General features: G+C 43.1%; 1 protein-coding gene across 20 annotated transcripts in view; it reads left to right on the top strand.

Moving 5' to 3' along the window:
* GEMIN8 (gem nuclear organelle associated protein 8) overlaps positions 1-19399 on the top strand; it is a 34654-nt gene that overhangs the window by 10026 nt on the left and 5229 nt on the right. For 9 of the 20 annotated variants that reach the window (XM_011362951.2, XM_023532291.1, XM_011362945.2 and 6 more), the window contains 5 exons: positions 7946-8147; positions 8683-8741; positions 11522-11612; positions 13870-13915; positions 16237-18139. In XM_011362951.2, the coding sequence (XP_011361253.2) occupies positions 7946-8147; positions 8683-8741; positions 11522-11612; positions 13870-13915; positions 16237-16269 (431 nt within the window). In that variant the 3' untranslated portion in view covers positions 16270-18139. Of the gene's footprint in view, positions 1-7945; positions 8496-8674; positions 8742-11521; positions 11613-12209; positions 18140-19399 lie in introns of those variants that run through there. The other 11 variants (XR_002781048.1, XR_002781049.1, XM_023532298.1 and 8 more) reach the window with 11 other exon arrangements.

Raw genomic sequence — 19399 nt, 5'->3', positions numbered from 1 at the left:
CCGCTGTTTACATTTTAAGAGTCTCTAACGGAGGTACAAATGCTTTTCTCGCTATTATAACCAGTAGGCAGTCTCAATATTGTTTGTATTGAGTTCTAATTATATGATATTTTACCTATAATTTTCTAGTAAACAGAAACATAGGAAACTAGGAACGGATGAGTTTCACTTGCATCTTGAATGATCCATATTTTTATAATGATGGGCCAGCATTTATTGATCCCCGCTGCGGGCCAGGAACTGAGCAATGGCTTCTTATAAATTGTCACCCCCTTTAGTGTCTTTTCCCTGACTCTTCACTAAACTACTCATTCAGGTTTTTTTACTTCCCTTCTTTTGATTAAACTTCATTTCTTTGATGTGCATTAGAAAAAGTATATCCAACAAGTATTTTTAAAACAATACTTTGTGTTACATATAGAAAATGTTTTCTTAATCTCCAGAAACAAATTTTACCTTTTTTCAAAATACATACAAAATAACCATTAGTCTGGGGTGTAACAGAAGAGTAAGCATTGGACCACGTCCAAAAGTACTTGGAGTACTGTTTGTTACTTTCGAGAAAGAAAATATGATGGATATAGGGCTTACTTCTACTTTCCTTCCTTACCAGAAGATAGGATAATGTGTTTTTCTCCCAAGAGATTGATACTTTTATGATAGAAGTGGTAACTAAGGATAGGAGCAAACCCCAGCCATCATCACTGTTACAGGTTGAGTTGTGTTCTTTAAAAAAGATATTTTGCCATCCTAATCCCCCGGATCTCAGGATGTGGCCTTTTTTGGAGATAAGGTCTTTATAGAGATAAGCAAGGTAAAATGAGGTCATTGGGGTGGGCTTCGATCCTATGTTACCGATGTCTCTGTGTCCCAAAAAGGGGAAATTTGGGACACAGAGACACACACCCAGGGAGAACGCCACGTGAGGATGGGAGTGCTACTGTCACAAGCCAGGAAACCACCAGAAGCTAGGAGAGGCCTGGACGGGTCCTTCCCTAGAGCCTTCGAGGGGCACGGCCCTGCCAACACCTTGGTCTCGGACTTCTGGCCTCCAGACTGGGAGACAATACATTTCTGTTGTTCGGAACCCTCCAGTTTGGGGTACTTGTTACAGCCACCGCAGGAAACCAGTTCAGCCTCCCTACGAGAATTATCTTTGCTCCCAAATGCAGTCTGTGAGACTTAAAGTGAACTGGACAGGTCTTACCACCTCTATGAAGAAAATGTGGTATGTACTTGTTTTCCCGTGTTCTAGACAGCAAACCAACAAAAAAGAGACTTTTATGAAAACCTTTGCAACTGTCGTCTTTAACCTTACTCGCCAGTATTTACATTATCGTCAGTAACATCATACAGAGGCAGCTGTGGCGGAGCCGCTCAGATCACAGGGTTCCAGCCCTTCACCAGCAGGAGGTTTTTATCCTCTTGCGAGCCACCTGCCCTAACCGTTCTGCACCTCAGTCTCCTCACCTGTGAAATGGGGGTCCTACTTAATGGGGTGGTAATTATAAAGATTAAATAAGATAATAAGAAAAGTTATAGAACACTTCTCAGTTCAAAGTCAGTGCCCAAGAAATGTTAGTTGTCATAGTTACTTGCTGAGAACTCATCTTCGATTGCGGGTTATTAACCGTCAACTGGTTTTTCTCTGATAACTATTTGTCCTGGTTAGCGTTTGAGATTCTACACGTCTTTGATAAAGATGTTCTGTGACTTTAGAAAGAGTCATATTTCTGCTCTGGACAGCACTTATCACACTCTTAAATCGGTTCAGAACACGTAAAACATAAAAGAATTTAGGTTTTGGTGTCTGTCAAATTCAGTCATTAGCACAATCTCACCCAGGTAGTCACAGCTTTTATTCTGTTCAAAGGACAGTCTTGCTTGATCTAACTTACTGTAGCAAAATACTTGGGCTGAAAAGCCGAACCCACTTCCACATTACTAATAACGGCACTGAGCTCATCAGGCTTCCGCTTCTTTGTGCGTTTTAGAATGTGCAGTTGTAGCAAAGTTCAAAACTACTTGTCCCAGCCTCTCCGCCATGCTTTTGTGTCCCACAGTCTGGCCTGAAAGCGTTATGAGGTCCCTGGGGATGTGAGAATTGTCTGGCGAGGGTGAGAACAGGCCGTGGTGCCAGAGCCTTACTCTATTAGAAGACGCCGCCGGGGCCCGACCCTGCACCACCAGTAACAAAATAATGGGGAACAGACGGCTCCCCAGCATTTTTTTTCGCCACTCTTGGTGGTGGGTAGGATAACTACGTATTCCTCTGAGCAGTAGTGAATGCTGGAATTCAGATGTAAGTAATTTGAATACCCAGGGTGCTTTCTGGTCTGTTACCTTTACGGAAATGTCTGTGGAGGTTTAGATGCATACACAGCTGGGAAATGTTTAACAAGGAGGTAAGGGACCTGAGCTGTGTGAATACTTGGTCAAAGCTGTTTTGTTTTGCTCTTTGAACCACTAGAAGGTACTTCTTCAATAAGGGCAGATTCTACTTTGAATATGAACCATGTAGGGAACACAGAGTTTTATAAAATATTACTAGCAACGGAAAACGTAGCTAAAGTTGAAAGATTTAGCTTTTTAGTATTATGCACTTCTGCAGAAACATGTTATACACACAGTTCATCATCATCTGAGTCTTATTGACTATTTTCTTAAGATAAAATCCTTCAGACCAGACAGCATGTTCTTGCTTGTGATTACTACTCTTCCAGATAATCTCCAATTTAACATATTTCAATGATTAAAAAAAAAATTAAGGAGGGCGAAAAATTCCTTTTGTGCCATGGGAACAGGCATGGCTTCAATTATGTTATATGTCATCACTTCCTAATGAAATATTTCCGTTATTTAAAACTTCCGTAGTGACATTGCTTATGGGAAAGTAGACAGTTGTGAAGTTTAAAAGGTCAGCTGTGTTTTCAATTACTTCTTAGGAAAAATGTTTATCGTTAGGTTAAGAAAAGTATCCGTTTTAAGGCATAAATAACCATCGACTAAGACTGCAAGATTACAGCCCCTAATACAGGGAAAATGAGCGCGAGTCATCATTCTCAAACGAGAAGAAGGCCCTCCGAAACAAACACTGTCACCATTGTCACAGCCTTGGGCCACTCAGGTGTTTACCACCTGTGTTTGGGGGGTAGATGTTGGGTCAAAACGGGCCTAGTTACAAAGAGCAAATCCAGGTGGGGACAGGAGATCGAATCAAATTTAAAACGATACCTAGATGAGCCGTCTGTGGTGTGGTCCGTGGTTACTTTAGCCAGTGAACTCAGGAATGAGAGAGAAAGAAAGGGCTAAGTCCACCCCCGCGTAGCCCTCGAAGTCCTGTTCTTACCAAAGGCGTTTTTGTACACTCGATGGAAGACGTGCTCAATTGTGTTGTGTCTACAGAAGGTTAGACGCTGTCAGCCTACTGGAACCCCAGCTCGTTCTCCCTCAGGTCACCCTCTGTGGAAAGCCTAGAGGATATAGTGAAAGTTACAGCCCAGTGTTTATTGAGTCATTTTGGTGTAGTCAGGGAGATTCAAGCGTGGAATCCTACTGATCGAGCCCAGTTCCACTCTCTGTGTGTTTTGAATAGTCCAGATGTTCAGACACATATAAAACCAGTCCGTGAAAGGCTGTGGAAACGTGGAAGGAAGGGATGGAAATGCGCTTTTATTCTAAACATGGAAATGGTGACTGCCCACTGACTTCGAGATTACATTTGTCATGGAGTGAGGGATGTGGGGTGACGATGGAAGACCCGTCAGCCATGGCCCCCGGTCTGCGCCTGTGTGCCGGGTATGTTGCTGGCTAGCCAGAAATGAGGCATTTCTGATATAAATCGTCTGCGCTTTCACTTGGTTGTGCTGAGATTGTTAATTCTGTCAACGTAGCAGAGAATATAATCAGAAAGACATGCTAATCCTAGAAAAATCAGGAAGAATAACATTCTTCAACACTCATTCATCTTAGTACTTTGTCTTCCAAAATGTCTCTGCCTTTGTTCTAACTCCGTGGAAGACTGAAAGCAGGTTTTCCCGCTATGTCAAGTTCTCTAAAGTCCAAGTCACTCCCCATGATTTTTTTTCCCCCTTTATGGCCTATAAGTCTATATTGACAACATCATGTAAATGTATAGACTGAGCCAAAAAATATCGAGGTTGTGTATCCTGACCCCAGGTGGAATCCAGTAGCGTGTCTCCTTAATAGTATAATACTGGTTTTCTCGTTTTAACCTTATATGCATATTAACCCGTATGTCAGTTTCCTAAGACTGCTATAACAAATTACCATAAACCGCGTGGCTTAGAACAACAGAACGTGATTCTGGGGGCTGGAAGTGCAAAACCAACGTGTTGGCAGGACCATGCTTCCTCCAGAGGCTCTAGGGCTTTGCTGCTTCCAGTGTCGGCTGGCTCCTGGCGTTTGCTGGCTTGCGGCAGCGTAGCTCCAATCTCTGCCTGCAGGTTTATACGGTTTCTCTCTATGTCTCTACGTGTCCTTCCCTGTCTCACATGAGGATAGCTGTCATTGGATTTAGGGTTCACCCTAATCCGTTATGGTCTCATCAGATCCTTCCCTTAATGACACCTGCAAAGACCCTATTTCCAAAAAAAAAAGTCACATTCTGAGGTTCCGAGTAGATGTGAACCCAACCCACTCCAACCCTATTTTAGAGCTGGAATCTAAGAAGATATTCTGGTTTGTATTAAAACAAATTCCCATGACCAAATATCCTACCAGAAAAAAGCACTTGGTCACATCGAGTCGCACAGCTGTTTTCAATAAAAATGACCAACCCCTCACGACAAGGCACCTGTTCAGTGATGTCTGAAGCGTGATCCCCTCTGCTTCGCTCAGCTGAATCTCCGTCTAGTTGGATGAGCCCTCACCTTGTTTGACAGGGCGAAAAACTGCCAGTGATTGAGAATTCTTCCCTTCAGTGGGAGGAAGGAAGAGTAAGTAAGTGGATGCCTTCAGTTGAGTACGTTCCACCCTCAGGCTTGCTCGGTCCCCTAGGTCAGTGAACAGCCAGGCTGAAGGTATTTGCTTTTAAGCCGACTGGTTTTCAAATCTGCAGTCTAGCCTTAGAATGTTGTTTTATTTTGTTTTCTCTTCTTTTAATTGTGTGAGTAAGTGCAGGTGAAGTGACTGCAGTGTGAGGGTACAAGATCAGACCCCAACTCATCGGAGCGCTCCCCTCCTTTCGCCCCCAGCCCGTCCACCCGCCATGGAGGCTCTCAGGACTCTCCTGAAGGGAGCCTCCGCCCAGTACGTCTTGTGGTCGTAGCATCTGTTTCTTTATCCCTGGGTTGTTTTCATTTTTCTTTTAACAGCATCTGGAAGAAACAGTTGTTTACAAAAAGTAATGTATGGCCTTCGAGCTTTCAACAGTCATTTCCAAAGCACCCGCTTTGTGTCAGGCACGGTGTCCTCCTGGGGGTGAGGCTGGGGCTGGGGTGAATAAAGGCGACAGAGCTCCACGGTGACTCTTGCGGGCCTGTCCTTGCACTAGGCGGTCTTTCAGTGCAGGGGACAGGCTTCCTGCCCCTTAAATCTGTTTTGGACAACTACCCACCATGTAGGAAACTGGGAAACCACCTAACCTTTTGCCAGGCAGGGAGGGGACAGGGTTGGGCCTTAAATTTTCATGAGGAAGACCGGATGGGGAAAGAGACAGAACTAGAGAAGTGAGCAGAGGGCTGTGTCTTTTATTCTTACACTGTGGGAACTTTGTTAACATCTAAAACCCAGCGATGGTAGCCCATGAGCACACAGCGAGCGCGAACTTGGAAAATGGCATAGGCTTCGTGGATGGCCAGCTGGGGTTGCTTTGTATTAACAGAGTGTGTCATCCACAGGTGTCAACAGTAAGAGAAAATGTCTCCTGGCGTGCAATTATGAGACCAATTTAATATCTGTAAGATAGTTTTCGTCAGAAGGGTAACAGCAAGACGTATAATTATAACCACGTTAAATTATAAGGAAAAGAAAAATAAAGATGCGAGAGTGAAAAGGTTACATTCATATATCCAAATGGTAGACAACAACAGATTCCCGTGTTCATTAAAACTTCTAAACTCAGAGACTCAGATTTAGACAGGAAGTTTAACATCGATTATGTCACTGAATCTGTTGGAAAAGCTGATGATAACCTTAGGACAAATTTGAGAGTGAAAGGACCGTGATCTGGAAACCTCTGCCCTCGACATGCGGACACTCTGAGGCCCCAGCAGCCCCCCCCCCGCACGTGGGACCATGTCCTCCGGGCCAACAGCGAAAGGAGAGCCCCAGGACTGGTGATGTCATGGGTGTGACTGTGTCGTCCCTGGCTAATGAGGAAATGCCAAGCCTTCAGAAGAGTATTCTTTGGAGGGCGCGGCAGGGGGAGGGGACAGTAGAATTTAAACACCCATGAGGACTAAACACCTTACATCCTTGTGTTCCAGACTTGGCAGAAAGACCAAAAATGAGAAACAAATGCTTGTTGACCTCCCATTCATTTGCATATGAGGTCAATATTTTGCTTTAGGTCTGCGTTTCACAGTAAGTCAATTCTATCTTTTCCATGGATAAGGTAACAGTTACATGGCATTATTTTGACAGCCATTTGGCATATCCGTATATTGCTTCCTTATGTGAAAATGAACTGCAGATGTGCCAAGACAGAAATGGCCACATACATTTTTAATAATGTTTCCAAGTTTATAAAAGTCCTTCCTCCAGCTCCAAGGTGTTAACTTATGAAGAACAGGATTTATGAGCGTGACTATGCATAGCCACATAAATATCTTTCTGTTCACACTTGATTTGCTCACTTTTGTGGTCCCCTCCATACTAAGCTTGCTTTCTACTACTATTTTTTTTTTTTAAGAAGGAAACAAAGATTTATATCCTCGTTTTATCCCCTACAACTATCTTCACTCGTTAGTAACATCTCTCTTGATAGCAATAGTAGCTACAGATGTGTGCATTTTACTATCGGTTTCTCTTGTTCTTAACAGTGGGTTATAAAAATCTAGGTAGGCTAAATTTTACGTTCTTCAGCATTGTCAATATTTCGTTTCTTATTTACATAAGAACAAAAATTATTTCAGTACTTTTATAATAAAAACAATAGGAGAGAATAAATTGAATAAATATTTCTTGCTTTACAAGAACCCGTTTAAATGAGCAGGACTGAAAGCATGTAACGATAGCACGTGGAACCGAGCCTAAGGTGACCTGCGGAGTGACGGGAAAGTCACATTCCGACACACGGTTCAGCTTTGTTAATGGAGCGGGAAGATCAGACGTCAGAGGTTTCGCGTCCGTTTGCAGCCTTGCCCTTGCTCAGCCCTTTAACGTTCGGCAAGGGTTGACTCGCTCGGTGTGGGTTGTGTTTTGGATGTGTGGAAGGGTCACTCACTCACTCACTGTCGCGGCCATTCCCCGGTCACCAGTGCTTGCTCTTTTCCAGATTATCTCAAATCAGCAGCTCTTCCCAAAGGGCTGAGTTCGTCCCCCAGCACCTTGTTTGTGCTGGGAGGTCCTGCCTCCTGCAACACCAGCCTTTCCAGCAGGCGTTGTGTTTTCCTGCGGGCCTGGTGCTGTGTTTAAAACCGAGTGAGCACCATGGGCCATTCCTCGCTGGGCAGAAGAAGGGAGGAAGTCAGCTGGTGTCATTTTCTCCCGAATCTTCAGGGCTCCTTCCAGAGGTTGGATGGTTGGGGGTGACATGTTTCCTCGTGGCTTTTTGCCATTTGTATCGGTGTATAACCTAAATAAGTGAGCGATGAGCTTCATAACTAAGCGGATAAGAACATGCGGGCCAGGCCTTAGAATCTAGTGAGCAGCTCAGCTGCCATGGCCGGGCCCAGGGAAAGCTGTGGGACGTGGGGGCCGCCCGTGGCACATCGGGCAGCATGGATGTCACCCCGGTTCACCGTTGTTGGCTCGTTCTCAGGGCGGCAGCAGCAGCTGGACGAGGCGCGCCTGGAGGACTACGTGAACGCCGACCACGACCTGTACTACAGCACCCGCCGCTCCGTGGAGCCCCCCTCTGAGCGGCCCGGCGAGCGGCGCCAGGCCGAGATGAAGCGCTTGTACGGGGACAGCGCCGCCAAGATCCAGGCCATGGAGGCCGCCGTGCAGCTGAGCTTTGACAAGTACTGTGACCGAAAGCGGCCCAAATACTGGCCGGTCATTCCGCTGAAGTTCTGAGCCCCGGGTCCCCAGCCATCACTCCCTCCCTTTGGGATTCGCTCTCTTCCATTTCCTCCTGTGCGTTTTCTCGGGGAAAGGGGACTCTTTACGCTGAGAAATCAGCCATGTTCACCAAAGTCCGAGGGGCCCATCACTGGGGGTGGATGTCATAGGTCAGCCACTTTGAAGCGGCAAGCGCGTGCAGTCACCAACATGAGAGATTTAACATAAAATGATCATCTCATGTATGACACTGCTTTTTACATTAACCGCGGCATTCAGGTCATTAAAGTTCTCACGGATCCCATTTAGTCGTTTGTCTTTTCCTCTATGTGTAACCCCACTGAATGAGGCAGACGCCATAAATGAGTCGGATGCGCTCTCCCACTCCAACTCCCTCAGCCCGCTCCGAGAATGACCCAGGCACATGGCGAGGCGAATGCCACTTCTCTCCCACGTGCTGTAGAGGGTCAGAGGTCATATTTTTCAGCTTTGCAGGCCACACTGTGTCACGACTCCTCAGTTCCACCCTTGCATCGTGAAAGCAGCTGGAGACGGTAAGTAAACAGATGGGCGTGACCGTGTTCCAATAAGACTTTATAAAACCAGGTCCTGGGCCAGATGCGGCCTATGGGCCTTGTTGACCCCCGCTCTAACGGAATGAAAATACCTGTCTGACCTTCGCGTTATCTCGGTAACCCTACAGGCCTTGAACGTCAGGCAGATCTGAGAGCAAAGAACAGTAATTCCCAAACCTGCTCACCTCTGCAGTCTCCTCTTGTAGAAAGGGTACAATCGAACTCATACTTTGTATATATAGCGAATAGCGTTTTGATAAGAGAATACGTTGCTGAGAATGAAAATCTAAGAATTGATGGAATCGTCCATTTAAAAAAGCCAGCTGCCTTTTAAATAAGTTATTACAGTGCGTTGCCAGGGTGAGCCTTGTTGCCCTGAGAAGATTAGCACATCCATCAGAGGTTGGTGAAAAGATTTAATATTGACATGTTTCTCCCTAAGAACACTGAGCTCCACATTGCAGCTCCTGCCCTGTGATAAATGCATTCCTTTCGTGAGCCCCGGGTGCTTATTTTTCCCAGCTCTCGTTTTATTACTGGAGTTGCAATTTGTGCTTGGGTATTGCAGACAAAAATCAGAATTGACTTCCCCTGAGGTGACACGTGACTAAACTTTCAAATCTTTAGTAGTGCTCTTTTTTAATTTTAAACTCATATGCCTAAATAGAGAATAGATGTGACTCAGGCACAAATACAAACTAAAGCCTCTAATTGCATCAGCTTCTTAGAGTGAAGTGTTTCTCTTTACAAAAAGCTCTCTTACCTTTCCCCAAAGAAACCACCATGCCGGTCCCGCTCCTGCTGGCTCTGTGACTGCAGACCGTGGGAGTTAACTTTCACCTCTCAGTTGCTTCTGTGTTCCCTGCTCTTGACGTGGGTATTAGTGATTCCCCCGCATGAAGTCCTTGCGAGGGCCACACTGAGTCAGTGCCTATAAAACACAGTGCCGGCCACACGAGAAATATTCAATACGTGTTGATGTTTATTCCCTGTCTTTAAAAATTGCCACAGAGCCAGTGAAAATCCTAGGTACGAAACTTCTTCCAAATATGGAGAAATCTTTCCCTGTCAGCTCTTTAGATGATGCTCTGGCTTCTCACATCTCATTCCCCTGTCCTTCCTCCCAGATGGCTCATGGATAATTTGTGATATGAGGGACCTATGATTTGTTCATTTATTCAGCAAATTTTTGACTCCTTTCCATTCCACTTAGCTAAATCATAGTTTCTGCCCCCAGGGACCTGGCATTCTAGGAGGAGAGGCAGGCAGGTGTGCAGTGATGATAATTGCAATACATGCACCGCCAGAGGCTCGCACAGGAGCTACGGGAGCTTGAGAGAGAGAGATGAGGGTGGGGCTTCTCGGCCTCAGCACTATTGACATTTGGGACCAGATCGTGTAGTTCTTAAAAAATACATACCATGGATGCATACATAAAATCGAGAAACTTGCATGCAAATGACACACACACACCAGCTTCAGAATAATGATTAGTTCTGAGCAGGGAGAGATGCGAGTGCCACTCATAAGGGGTTTTTCTGTCTCTGATGTTTAATTTCTTTATAACAGAAAGGCTATGGTAGGAACCCAGCTTTGATAGAGACCCCCACATTCATCAATCTTCATTCTGACGTAAAATAGTATATTTTTCACTTCATTTCTAGGGTTAACTGTTAACATGAAACATTAATTTATCAAACATTTATATAGGGACTACTATGGGCCATATACTGCTCTAGTAGTTTTACAAATATTAATTTCTTTAGCAATCAACCCATGACAGACCTATGAAGTAACTATTATGGGGACACAACCTGTTTTCCAAAACACTTAGGTCAGGTGCATTTCGGAATTCAGATGTTGTACTTTTAATTCCGTGCAGGGCAGGTTTTGTCATCAAATCCTTAGAGTCAAGTCAGGTTTGGCTGCCAAATAAATTATTTTAAACAAAATAAAAACAACAACCCCCAGTTTTCAGAGCTTTGGGGATTTCAGAAAAGGGGCGTAGAAATTTTAATCCAATTTTGTAGAAGAGGAAACCAAAGCACAGAAATTAACCAACTATTGTTCTCTTTCCGTGATGAGAGGGAGTGTCAAACCCAGATATTCCGACTCCTAAACGCCCCACTTTTTAGCTGCTTCGTCCTGCCAAATTCAGCCTCTACAACCATACTGACAATATACGTAAAGCACGATGTATGCAAAGCACAGCGAAGAATCAAGCCTGTCACAGCCTGCAGGATTCCAGTGTGCTCCATGCCGGAGCTTGGGGTTAGGTTTTAGTCCTAGCTCAGTTCAGTAGTGTGTGACTCTGGATAATGCATTCGCACTCTTCATCTGAATTTTAGAACTGAGGCTGTAGCAGCAAGGAGAGGGGACACACTTAGGATGTTGAGGAAATAGACATTTTGTGGCTTGGCGATTTGGGACAGGTGAGGAAAAATCTAGGATGGCTCAGGATTCTGTCTTGGATGGTGGTTCTGGTCATTGAGGTAAAGAAAACAATGAGAAACCTGTTGGGGAAGAAGGATAATTAATTGTATTTGGGACACAGTGAGTTTGCAAAGCTCATAGGACGTCTAGTGGCATCCTGTAAGTTGCTGGAGATTTGGGTTTGCAACTTTGTGGAGAGGGTCTGCATCCAAAATACAGACTTTAATGTTTGTAGCCTTAGGAATATGGGAAAAGGGACCATTTATAGACTAGGGAAAATGGACCCGTGACAGTGGGCCCTGAAGAACAATGACTTCAAAACACAGGTGAAGAGGAGTCTGAGGGGAACCAAGAAGAAAATGGCAAAGACAAAGAGGAGGAGATCCAGGAGCCAGAGATGTCTCAAAAGGGAAAATGGTAAGTGAGACAACCAGACAGTATAGCTTCTACTATGCCTTCTATTTCTGCATTAGGAAGTTGACTTCACCAGCAGTGAAATATTTTTGCAAATATGTATATATTGATATAGATAGATACTGAGATCCATATATCGCAAATATATTGCAAATATTTGTATATAACTTTATATATATATAAAATATGTATATAATATATATGTAAACATATTTAACATTAGATAAATATATATAATATATATATATATGTAACAGAATCTAATTAAGTACCAATTTACAGGAAGTTCAGGGAGCAGACTAACATGTTAAAACACTGAAGATAGAATCAGCCAAATCTAGAATGAGGGAAATTTCATAGGACAGAAAACGCAGTTTTTTCAACAAATAGACTTTTAAAAAGTGTGTGGGAGAAGAGGTGATGGCAGAGAGGAGGGACTTTTCTGAGCTGTAATGTGTAGACTTTGTATGGGTCTGAATGTGAACAAGTTAATTATTAAAATTGGGGGGAATTTGAATATGGACTGAGTATTAGAGGATATTGAAGAATTACTAGATTTGTTAAGTATAATAGCTGTTTTGTGTTGTGTTTTTTAAAAAGTTCTTATCTGTTAAAGACACTGAACTCTTAGAGTTGAACTCATATGCTGTCTTGGATGTCCAGCAGGGGTCCTCAATCCCCAGGCCGCACGGACTGGTACCTGTCCGTGGCCTGTTAGGAACCAGGCCACACAGCAGAAGGTGAGCGTCAGGCTAGCCAGCGAAGTTTCATCTGTATTTGCAGCCGCTCCCCAGCGCTGGCATCACCGCCTCAGCTCCACCTCAGATCATCAGGCATTAGATTCTCATAAGAGCACCAGTCCCTGTGCCAAAAAGGTTGAGGAACGCTACTTTAAAGTCTTCCGGTGGCAGAGCATGAGAAGGGTGACAGTTGAAACAAGATCAGCAAAATATTGAGAATTGTCGAAGCTGGGAGAAGGATACATAGAGTTTCAATATGCTTTTTTCTCTAGCTTTAAGTTTGAAAATTCCATAGCAAAGTTTTAGAAAATGAAATGGAATTCGAAGGTAAGAGTTTAATAGTATTGTCACCGAAAGGTCTGGTTAACAGTATTGTTATAGATCTGGTAAATTAAAAACAGAAAAGTAGACTTTAGCCTGACAATCTAGAAACCATTGTAATCTCAAGGATCTTAGAGCAACCTCAGTGGATAGGTGGGGAATGAAACCAAATACTACATCAAAATCTAAGATACTGAGGGGGACAAAAAAGGATGGAGCGTGTCTAAGGGACACAGGAGCCAATCTGAAAGAGCTCCCAGTGACCAAACTGGAACAATTTCAGCGACGAAATATATAACGTAGTATTGGGTTATAACCCAAAGTATAAAAGAAATATAAGTCCATACTGATAAGTGAATAATAAATGGAAAGAAGAGACAAATCTTCCTTATAGATGAGTTGTAAATAACACCTGTAGATCTTGCCTCCTCTAGGAGGCGGACCATATCCTCCCTCCTCACTGCGTAGGGGCTAAAATAGTAACTCACTTCTAAAGAACAGAGTTTAGAAAGGGGAAAAGAACTTTCAGTGGAAAGACCTGGCAGACACCACATGATCTCGGGGTTAACATCACCAGTGATAAATTCTGTGGGTACCATGTGCTACCGAATGTAATCTGATGTGATGAGAAGGGCGCTTCACCTCTGGTCATCTCAAACCTATAACCCCAGTCTAATTATGAGAAAAACATCAGATAAACCTAAGTTGAGGGACCGTGTACAAAATACCTGACCAGTACTCTTTCAAACCGTCAAGGTCGTGAAAAGCAAGGAAAGCTAGAAACTCACAAAAGGCACTAAGGAGACGTGATGACTAATTGCAGTGTGGGATCCTGGATTGAATCCTGAAACAGAAAAAGGGCATTAGTGGGAAAACTGTGAGATCCAGATAGTCTATAGTTTTATTTAATAGAAATGTGCCAATATTAACTTCTTAGTTTTGACAAATGTACCATAGTTATGTGAAACGTTAACAATATGGGAAACTGGACAAAGGTGTATAAGAACTCTGTACGACCTTTACTTTTCTATAAATCTAAAATAATTCTAAAATAAGAGGCGTTTTAAAATAAAACGGAAATTCAGTATTGATTTTTGCTCATTGTATTTATATGTAATTCTAATGCCACCTTTATAAGGAGGAAGATATATTTTAATTTTGCTAAAGAAAATTTACAAAGCCTTTTTTCTTCTTTTGAGTGCTGTGGAATCTGACACCTCGGATACCAGGATGAGAAGACCAAAGGTGAGTGGGTAAGGCTCTGACGTTCGTTGGGAACCCAGTGTGTCACGTGCTGGACAGTTTTCACATATTACCTGCCTTGTTTCTCCCAACAACCCGATGAAGCCTGATCTCCAATTTTCTGATCAGCAAATGGGTTCAAAGTAAGAAGAAATAACAAGCCTAGTGTCTGGGGCTTGGGTGCAAATGGGGAGCGACTGCTGATGGATGCAGGCTTTCCTTTTGAGGTGATGAAAATATTTCAAAACTAGATAGAAGTGGGGGTTATAGAACACTGTGAATGTACTAAATGTCACTGATTTGTTCGCTTTTAAACGGTTACTTTTGTATTACATGAATTTCAGCTCCATTAAAGAAAATGTAATAAGTAAAAAATATAATAAAATAAGATTTGAGAAGCTATGGTTTAGGCACAGGAGAAAAACCTGGAGAGGTGGGCAGAAATCATGTGATATGTAATATTTCTCAATTTTTATTTTTTGGCCAAAGAACAGTTGTTCCACAATAGATACTAGCACATGACAGAACACTAATACTCTCCATAGGACCCAGTTTGAGAAACACTTTTTCATTGAATGAAGGAAGTATCATTTTTAAAAAGTAACAACGTAGCGTGGCTTTGGAAATTGACAGAATGAAAGGATCAGAGACCCATTTGAGAAGAAGCCGTGTATGGGCTCGGTCTGTTCCTAAGAATGGATAGATTTGGCAACATGCGGATGGCACAGACACACACACCAGGTAGGGCGGCCGGCAAAAGGCAGAAAATATGGTTGTGTATTGGAAACAGAACGTAGACCCATCTGCCAGACTCCCAGGGTCCCCAGACCTGGCTGCACGTTAGAATCACTTGGATCCTGCTCCAGCCAATTAAATCAGAGTCGCCGGCAGCAGGGGCCTCGGCACCGTGAGTTGAAAACTCCAGGTAATCCTAACGTGCAGCCAGGGCTGAGCTGTTCTCAAATACGGTGTAGGGAAGTGGTGTTATCCACTACATCTCAAACTTTAGCATGTGTAACGATCACCTGGGGCGTTTGCTAAAGCACAGATTCCTGATTCAGGAGTTTGGAGCGAGGCCCATGAACTTGCATTTCTATTAAGCTCTCAGGTGGTGCTGATGCTGCCGGCTCACGGACTTTTAAGTTGAGTAGCACTGATGCAAGCAACGTGATAACAACAGTGAAGGGACAGTAAAGGACAGTTTGCAAATGGTTTCCTTGTTTCAAATATAATCCACGAAAGTGGATTCAAGCGTTTGAATGGGAGACAACTTGGTGGTGTTAGGGCAGCCGTGCCACGACTTGCAAATATCCCACAGCTCTTCATCCTCCATAGCGGGTACACCGTGATGGGGAGAAGGTCGTGAAGCCCTGGGCTAGAATAATGGGTTTGTGAAGGGGGGTGACGACCCAGCCGTGTGGGAAAGGGCCGGTTTATAAATAGTCCTCCCTGCTGGACTATGAACTCTAAGCAACTGCAAGGTCTTTACAAAGGCCTGGACTGAACAAAGCCATTTTTCAGGAAGACGTTTGCAGTATCTATTTGAAGGCGATTACAGTGATGAGAATTAATGGGGCTTGACTAGAGAAGTGGCAGTGGAACTGGAGAGAAAAGACGGCTGTGAGAGATGGGGTAGAAATAGCAACTCCATCCTTCCAGGTGCTCAAGCAACTCTTCTCTTTCGGTCCTCTGACCGATCCATTAGAGATCCGGTTGGCGCTAACTACTTCCCACACTCCCACTGCTGCCTCCGTTTCCAGAGCACACCATCTCTCACCTGGATTCATTCAGTGGCCTCCTAACTGCCTTGGCCTCCTACAATCTATTCTCAAAACAGCTCGTACACAGATGCTTTTGAACCATAAGCCGGATCCCATCACTCCTCTGCTCCCCTCTCCTTTACACTAACGGCTGAAGTCCTGACAGTTGCCTTAAGGCATGGCAAGATCTGGTCCCCTGTAATCTTTCTGACATCGGTTCAGTATACTTGCCCACTCTCTCATTTCGCTCCAGCCCCACTGATCTAACTCTTTCTAGGACCTCGCTACTCAAAGTGCAGTCCGTAGACCAGCAGCATCTGCATCAACTGGGAGGGAGCTCATTAGAAATACAGTGTCTCGAATTCCACCCCAGATCTGCTGAGTCGGAATCTGCATCTTAACAAGACCCCCAGGGGATTCCTCTACATCAATAGAATGGAGGCGGTGATCCAGAGCAGCCTGGCACACTGCACCCAGGATTTTGCATTTTTCAATTTAAAATTGCAATCCTCTCCAGCAGGAGGGCACTCCTTAACCTCTCTGTTGGCTTCATTTTCCCCATAGCACTTATCACAACCTGAAAATGGTGGCCTCTAGGGAGTAGAATCAGCTGTGGAATGATAGAGTTGAGACCACGACTTTTTTTTTTAATCTAAATCTTGCATCATTATTTATTTGACTTTTAAAGTATATGCACGTATACCTTCTATTTATTTGTTGAGATGAAAAACTACCAGAGACTAGTTCCACTCATAAGGAGCTTGGGAGGCGCCCCTCCATCCTAACAAGTAAAAAGCTAAACGGAATGAAAAATCAACAACTCTTCTAGGATCTTTAAGAAGGGAGGATGCAGAGTAAACTGCTGCCCCCAAGACTGGAGAGCAGGGAACATAAGGAGTCACAGCTTACCACAGCGGAGGCTCATGAGCCGAAACCACCGTGGGAACCAGTGCTGAGACAGGAAACGTGAACTGTAATTGACAAACTGCTGGAGGCCCAGCGTAGACAACTCTGAGAGTTAAAAACACAGGGGGTCCCAGTCATAGGAGGGGCCTCAACAATATTGTGAGATTTATCTCCAAGAGCTTGACCAGATTCCCACGGTAAATATTGGAGAAAAATCTCCTCCAGTTTCCAGCAGGGAGAGGGGAAATGGGACCATTTTGAAATATGCCAGAGCACTGTGTTTTTCTTAATGAGGCCTAGCCCCAGGGGAAACTAGTTAACCAGAGCCTAACCTGCTGGGGATTATCAGAGCCTAGCCGACATGGGGATAGGAAACACCCAACTCCAACCATCCTGTATCACCTAAAGGGGGAGCGAAAAAATGAAAAGCACTTGTGAAGTTTGGAGTCCAGAGACACAAGCTCACTAAAAGATGGAGACCTAATCATAGGACTATAGAAGGCTTCCCTTTCCCGCACCTGACCCACCACATTGCTAAAGGCCTATTTATAGCAGTTCCTTTTACCTGGTACATTGTGTCTGGCTAGCAAGAAAAAAATTACAAGGCATACGAATAGCAAAAATCACAGTTTGAAGAAACAACCATCGGAACCAGACGTAGCAGGGAAGTTGAAATTATCAGAGCCAGAATTTAAAACAACTGTGATTAACATGCTTAAGGCTCCAATGGATAAAGTAGACAACATGAAAGAACAGATGAGCAATGTAAACGGAGATGGAAATCCTAAGAGCCACAAAGAAATGCTAGAGATCAAAAACACTAACAGAAATGAAGACTGCCTTTGACGAGCTTATTAGCAGACTGAACCCAGCTGAGGAAAATCATCTCTGAGCTGGAGGATATATCAGTAGAATCCTTAAACACCAAAATGCAGAGAACAAAGACTAGAAAAAAGTAGAACATAATATCCAAAGACTGGGACAACTACAAAAGGTGTAACAGAGGAGAAGAGAGGAAGGAACAGAAGAAATATTTAAAACAATGACCGAGATTTTCCCCCAAATTAATGTCAGATACCAAGCAGATCCAGGAAACTCGGAGGAACCAAGCACGATAAATGCCAAAAACAAACAAACAAAACCCCCTACACCTTGGCATATCATTTCAAATTATAGAAAATCAATGATAAAGAAAAAATCCTGAAGGAAGCCAGAGGAGAAAACATCTATAGAGGAACAAAGGTGAGAATTACATCCGAATTCTCAGAACCACGCAAGTGAGAGCGGAGTGAATATTTAAAGTGCTGAGAAGAAAAAAAAACAAAAAACAAAAAACACCAACTTAGAATGCTGTACCTGGTGAAATTATCTTTCAAATGTCAAGGAAAAATAAAGACTTTCTCAAGCAAACCAAAATTGAGGGACTTTGTTGCCAGTAGACCTGCCTTGCACGAAATGTTAACAGAAGTTCTTTAGAGAGAAGGAAAATAATACAGGTCGGAAACTCAGGTCTACATAAAGGAAGAGGAGCAAAGAAGGAATAAATGAAGGTAAAATAAAAACTTGTTTTTCTTATTCTTTTTCTTCATTTCAAAGTTTGGTTATTTTAATGCAATTGTATCGTTCAAGGTAGTATGGATATGTTAAGTAATTCATTTCTATCCTGAAGAAAACACTAACAGCTTCTTATGTAATTTTGTCAAATTCGAACATGACTGGTGGTTTCTTAAAAAAAAAAAAAAATTTTCTTTACATATCTTGATAAGATTTTTTTTCTGGAACATTTTTTTTAAACCTTCAAGTAGTTTGGAAACATTTGCCTGTTTGCTCATTCCTCTGGGCACAGCATTTCAGAGCACTTATTCCACCTGAACTGAAAATCTCCACTCTCCCAGCAAGTGGTAGGAGGTGGAGGTGATCACAGAGAAATGAGGAGCCAGCAAGCTTTGTAAACTACTTCTAATTCCCTTCATTAGTATGCTGCAGTCCACCCCAGCTTCTGCAAGGTCAGACATGCACAAGTACTTGGCTAACAAAGCAGGATTCTAACTAGTGTAAAAAAGAGATTTTAAATAAAATAGAATCTCGGTAGGAAAGAGAAATTAGGCTATGATTTACATCCCCACTCTTGCTTGAAGATATCTGTGTATACAAGTCCAAGGGGGACTTATGGAGTTGTTCTGCCCTAAGTAAAAACTGGCAATGTTTGAGTATATTCGTTTTGCAAAGTTACAGGTAAGGTTCTTTGGGGAGTGCTGTAGCACATCCCACAACATGGATGGTGATTAGCGATACAGTCATTTAGGTCAAAGGGATGAGACCTAACCATAGGCTAAAAAAGAATTCTGAAATACGGTCATTTGAAAACTTTAGCTAATTATAAAGTAGGAAATAAAACCTATCATTTAACAATGTCTTTTTAGTCTGTGAGATATCTCTTTTGGAAGCTAAATTCCAGTTTGGGTCTTACTTTAAATTTTCTTTTCACTTCTTATTTTACTTTAAAATTTTTTCTTAAATATTTTTATTGAGATATAATCTATGTATGACATTGCATTAGTTTTAGGTGTGCGGCATATTGATTTGGTATATGCATATACTGCAAAATGATCACCACAGTAAGTTTAGTTAACATCCAGCACTACACAGTTACAATTTTTTTTCTTGTGACCAGAACTTTTAAGGAAACTCTCTTAGCAACTTTCAGATATACGATACAGATTGTTAAGTGTAGTTACCATGCTGGACACTACATCCCCAGGGCTTCTTTATCTTGTAACTGGAAGTTTTTGCTTTTTGACCACATTTACCCATTTTGCCC

The sequence above is a fragment of the Pteropus vampyrus genome, unplaced genomic scaffold (genome assembly GCF_000151845.1).
Source record: "Pteropus vampyrus isolate Shadow unplaced genomic scaffold, Pvam_2.0 Scaffold81, whole genome shotgun sequence".
Lineage (NCBI taxonomy): Eukaryota > Metazoa > Chordata > Mammalia > Chiroptera > Pteropodidae > Pteropus > Pteropus vampyrus.
The sequence above is the reverse complement of the archived record's forward strand: the minus strand, read 5'-3'. Positions and strand labels throughout refer to the sequence as shown.